Genomic DNA, 5596 nt, shown 5'->3' with positions numbered 1-5596 from the left:
TGAACGTGACCCGCAGTTCGCGTCTACTGGCAGGGCACGTCTCCGTGGAGTACTGGACACGGGAGGGCCTGGCCTGGCAGAGGGCTGCCCGGCCCCACTGTCTCTACGCTGGCCACCTGCAGGGCCAGGCCGGCAGCTCCCATGTGGCCATCAGCACCTGTGGGGGCCTGGTGAGCTGAGGATTCTGGGAAGCAGGGGGTAATGTAATGTGCACAAGTCTGGAAATATTAAAAAAAAAAAATCACTTTTTAACCTAGGTCAGAGAAGCAATCATAGTGGGACATTTTAAAAGTTTTTTGAACAAATCAATACTTTGGGGATGCAGGTAAAGCAGTACTAAGGGGAAAATGTATAGCCCTAGAAAAGGCTGAAAATTAATGAGCTAAACATTCATTCGAGAATTACAAAAGGAATAGCAAAGTAAATCTAGTAACAGAAGGAATGATATCATAAAGGCAGTGACAGGGCCCCAGGAGTCCTAAAAACCAGAACCTGACCTCAGGTTTTTGTCTCCCACCCACCCCAAAACCCCAGCATGGCCTGATTGTAGCAGATGAGGAAGAGTACCTGATCGAGCCCCTGCAGGGTGGACCCAAAGGTCCTCGGGGCGCAGAGGAAAGTGGCCCCCACGTGGTATACAAGCGTTCCTCTCTGCGTCACCCCCACCTGGACACAGCCTGTGGAGTGAGAGGTACAGCTGTTCTTCTGGACATGGGTGAGGAGATGCCCAGCCTCCTTCCTTGAGGTGGAAGTAGGCAGTAGGGTCTTTGCATCTGGAAGGTCAGTAGGCAGCTACATGAGGGGAAGGAGACCCAGTGCTCCAGGTTGGGATTTCCATCCACGTGCAGGGAATGGAGTAGCAGAGAGTGGACATCAGACAGCGAAGAGCAGGGCACGGATGACCCGTCACTGTCATAGGCAGCTAGCCCAGCGGTGACCGAGGCAGCCCACAGGTGTTCAGGATTGACCTATTCTGTCTCTACAATCGTTGTCTCATCGGTTAAGCAGAAGGCTGGTTATATCAGGACCAGCAGGTGGTGTGGTGGTTAAGGCGCTGGATACTCCCATATGGCCGACCACAGTTCGAGTCCCGGACTTGGTGGCTTGCTTTCTCTCTCTCTTTCTCTCTCTTTCTCTGTACATGTGTGTGTGTGTTTCTCTCTGGTCAAATTTAAAGATAAGTGAATGAATAAATAAAATAAAATAATTCTTATTTTGAGAGGTTTTTGCTATAGGGCACATGCATTCACCAGACAGACAGACAGAGAGACAGGACGCAAGAAATCACCCCCCAGGGGGGATGGCCATGCCACAATCTCCTCTCCTCCATTCTCCTTTCGGGATCTTGGACACGCATGCACACGTGTCCGGCATGAGTTTTAAGCCATGGGATCTGAGACTCGAACTGCGGTCGCCTACGTGGGAGTCCAGCGACATAGCCATTATGCTAACTTCTGGTCCCAAAAATGTGTTCTTCACTAGGGTGTCTCCTAGATGCTATTAGAATTTCAGATGCTTCTTTGCATCGATAATGAAAATTAAAGGCAGTGATTAAATGCTAAGTAAACTTTGTTAGAAACCAAAGAAAACAAAGTTACTATGGTCCCAATAATTCCTTTTTAAAAAAAAAAAAAGGAGAAGAAGGCTGGTTATATCAGATACTCCAGCAGTTACGCCATCAGCATGCCAGGAAGAGCTCAGAAGCTGTTGGAAAGGTCAGATTGGCACGCCGACTGGTTGGGGGGCAGGGGAGGTCACTGTGTGATCAGACAAGGTGTAGGAGGCTAGGGAAACTACAACTGTATGGTATTTACCAGCACAACTGTACAGTTAGAAAGCCAGATGGATACCCAGTGAGAAAGCAGAGCAGTAGGACATGGAGTCGTGCGATCTAATTGTCTGTGAGTACGATGCTGGGCCAGACCGATTTTAAAGTATTATTTATTGCAGTTGGCATAATGGCTATGTCACTGAACTCCCATGTAGTCTACAATGGTTCGAATCCCAGACTCAGTGACTTAAACTCACGCTGGGCACATGTGCATGCGTGCCCAAGATCCTGAGAATGGTGGAGAAGGGATTGCGGCGTGGCCATCCCTTGTAGGGGGAGTGATTTCTTACTTTCTGATCTCTGTCTCTCTCTGTCTTTCTGGCAAGCACACACACCCTATAGCAAAAACCTATCCAAAAAAAAAAGATTTATTTAATCAATTAATTATTATTATTTTGTTTTTTTCACATGAGTTTTGCCAGAGAGAGACAGAAAGAGAAAGCAAGCCACCAGATCCGGAACTCAAACTGCAGTCAGCCATTTGGGAATTCCAGCGCCTTAACCACCACGCCACCTGCCGACCCCCAGACTGGCTCTTTCATTGTGACGCTGCCCACCTTTCTGTTTGTAGACCCACAACTGGTTCTGTCATTGGGGTCAGTCAGTCAGTCTGACCACGATGTGACCAGGCCATCGGGTTATCCCACAGCCAGACGGTTGGGCGGTGTGTTGATCGGCACAAAGCTGTAGACGTGCACAATGAAAACCGTAGCGGTTCCGGGGGAGGCGTCAGGGAATGGTACGGTCACGCGGGCGGCCCCGAGACGGTCGTTCAGCTAGCTAGCTTAGCCTCGGGACACTCGAGTTCCATTGGGTGTGGGGGCCTTGGAGCAGACAGAGGGAAAGTCGGGCTGTGACTCAACCCAGCGGTGTGGCAGGGAGACAGACCCCCACGTTCAGGTAGGGGCACATCATAGAACCAGAAATTGTCCCGACAGCCAAAGAAGGAGACCTGAGACGGCGTGTGTGGCGGGTACCAGGGAACAGGCAGACAGACGGGTAGAGGGACAGCGAGACAGTTGCTGGGCAGCTGTGTGCCGTGCCAGCCAAGCAGGGCCCAATGATCTTATCGGGTCCCCCCAGATGAGAAGCCGTGGAAGGGGGGGCCATGGTGGCTGCGCTCCCTGAAGCCCCCGCCCACCAGGCCCCTGGGGAACGAGACGGAGCGGGGCCAGCCGGGCCTGAAGCGCTCCGTCAGCCGAGAGCAGTACGTGGAGACCCTGGTGGTGGTTGACAAGATGATGGTGGCCTACCACGGGCGCCGGGACGTGGAACAGTATGTGCTGGCCATCATGAACATTGTAAGTGGCTTCCCCTCCCTGGGCGTGGCGCTCCGAGGAACCTGGGGCCAGAGCAACAGAATGGAGCGGAGTGGGCGAGGAGGGAGCGCGGTGGCTGGGGGCGGAGACTCCGGAACAGAGGTGGCACCCTGGGCTTCAGGCCCAGCTCTGCCATGCTAGCTGTGCACCCTTGAGCAAGCCGCTTCTCCGCTTTCATTTCCCTGTGTAGACAGTGGGTCACAACCCACTTCATAAGGCTAAGGCAGAGTTAGTGAGTGAGAAAGTGCTTCGACCACTGCTTCACACATAGTAGGTGCCCTATGAGAGCTATGTATTCAATACGCTCAGTGCTGGACCCGCAGGTGGCATGGTGGTTAAAGTGCTCGATGCCCATATGGCTGACCACGGTTTGAGTCCTGGACCTAGTGGCTAGAAAATCACACCAGCTGCGGGACCAGCAGTTAGCATCATGGCTATGTCTCTGGACTCCCATGTACTTGACTGCGGTTCATGTCCTGGACCCGGTGGCTTAAACTCATGCCGGGCGCGTGTGCGTGCGTGCCCAAGATCCCGAGAGGAGAATGGAGGAGAAGGGATTGTGGCGTGGCCATGCCCCTCAATGGGGGGAGGGGTGATTTCTCGCTTTCTGTCTCTCTCGGTCTCTCTGGCGAGTGCATGCGCCCTATAGCAAAAATTTCTCTAAAAAAAAGGGGATGTAATAGTAACTGCACATGAAGATTTATATTTAGTCTAGGACTCAGCACACAGTAGGTACTCACTTAAAGCAAGCTGCTGTTATTTCTTTTTTTCTTTTTCTTTTTTTTTTTTTTTTTGAGAGGTTTTTGCTATAGGGCTCGTGCGCTTACCAGAAAGACAGAGACAGAGAGACAGAAAGCAAGAAATCACCCCCCAGGGGGGATGGCCACGCCATAATCCTCCATTCTCCTCTCGGGATCTTGGGCACGCACGCACACGCGCCCAGCGTGAGTTTAAGCCACCAGGTCTGGGACTCGAACTGCAGTCATCTACATGGGAGTCCAACAACATGGCCATTACACTAACTGCCTGTCCCGATGTCGGGTATGTTTTAAGCTCACCGGGCTGGGGATTTGAACTGCAGTTGCCACATACGATCTGACTTCTCCCAAGCAGCACCTTACCGCGGCACCATGGAGCCCGCCCACCATTGCTTTTGGTTTCGCTGATTTCTTTTCCACTCGGGCTCCTCTTAAGACTCGGTCTCTCTTGTTTCTTGGAGGTCAGGTTGCCAAACTTTTCCAGGACTCGAGTCTGGGAAACACCATCAACATCCTGGTGACTCGCCTCATCCTGCTCACGGAAGACCAGGTGCGGGGGACCCCAGCCTTCCCCGCATGGCCACGCCGGCACCGCCTGCCATGCTCAGGGGGGTGGGCGCCCACACACTCTCCACTGTGTCCTTCCCAGCCCACCCTGGACATCACCCACCACGCCGGGAAGTCCCTGGACAGCTTCTGCAAATGGCAGAAATCCATCGTGAACCGCAGTGGCCTTGGCAACGCCATTCCGGAGAACGGCATGGCCAACCACGACACGGCGGTTCTCATCACTCGGTGAGAGCCAGGGAGGGCTCTGGGCAAGAGACTGTCTGGGTCCCTGCAGGGGCAGGCCAGAAAGAGCTGGGAGACTTTGGCCAGCTCTGGGGAAGCCAGGGGTAGGGAGGGGCTGCTAGAACATAGGGAGGGGGATGCTGGGCCATTTGGGTACTGCTGCACCCACGCACCCACTCATCCTCTCCCTCATCCCCTCCTTCCTTCCTTCATTCATTCATGTATTCATTCCATCACTCATGTTCCCTGGCAGCCCCTAGGCCAGCTGGTTGGTTCCAGCCAGGGCTGTAGCAGGTGGCTTCAGGGGAGAGGCTGGCAGCCCCTCCCAGGCTAGGCTTCACCGCAGAAGGCAGCCCAGCCGCCCTCACTGTCCCCTGTCCCTCCACAGCTATGACATCTGCATCTACAAGAACAAGCCGTGTGGCACACTAGGTATCCAGCCCCGTAGGTTTCAGACGCCTGTGGAGATGGCGGGCAGGGATGACCCTGGGCCACAGCCCGGCAGGGTGGAGGGGGCCATCCCAGAGTCCCAGCCCACAGACCCGCTTCCCAGGCCTGGCCCCGGTGGGCGGCATGTGTGAGCGAGAGAGGAGCTGCAGCGTCAACGAGGACATCGGCCTGGCCACCGCGTTCACCATCGCCCACGAGATCGGGCACACGTGAGGCCGGGACACACAGGACAGGGAGGACGGAGGGGAGCCAGGCGGGTCCCTCAGCACTCGGCAGAGCCAACACCCCCCCCCGTCCCCAGATTCGGCATGAACCATGATGGCGTCGGGAACAGCTGCGGGGCCCGGGGCCAGGACCCAGCCAAGCTCATGGCTGCTCACATAACCATGAAGACCAACCCGTTCGTGTGGTCGTCCTGCCGCCGCGACTACATCACCCGCTTTCTG

The 5596-nt window shown here is 54.6% G+C and overlaps 1 protein-coding gene across 1 annotated transcript in view; it reads left to right on the top strand.

The window, feature by feature from the left end:
- ADAMTS10 (ADAM metallopeptidase with thrombospondin type 1 motif 10) overlaps nt 1-5596 on the top strand; it is a 23826-nt gene that overhangs the window by 4190 nt on the left and 14040 nt on the right. Inside the window, exons 4-11 of the mRNA XM_006159940.3 lie at nt 1-170; nt 535-691; nt 2915-3132; nt 4375-4458; nt 4558-4703; nt 5089-5132; nt 5254-5359; nt 5452-5595. The exon at nt 1-170 is cut by the window's left edge and continues 7 nt beyond it. Coding sequence (XP_006160002.1) covers nt 1-170; nt 535-691; nt 2915-3132; nt 4375-4458; nt 4558-4703; nt 5089-5132; nt 5254-5359; nt 5452-5595 — 1069 coding nt within the window. The remainder of the gene's footprint in view (nt 171-534; nt 692-2914; nt 3133-4374; nt 4459-4557; nt 4704-5088; nt 5133-5253; nt 5360-5451; nt 5596) is intronic.

Source organism: Tupaia chinensis, unplaced genomic scaffold (assembly GCF_000334495.1).
Source record: "Tupaia chinensis unplaced genomic scaffold, TupChi_1.0 Scaffold000668_1, whole genome shotgun sequence".
NCBI classification, from domain to species: domain Eukaryota; kingdom Metazoa; phylum Chordata; class Mammalia; order Scandentia; family Tupaiidae; genus Tupaia; species Tupaia belangeri.
The sequence above is the reverse complement of the archived record's forward strand: the minus strand, read 5'-3'. Positions and strand labels throughout refer to the sequence as shown.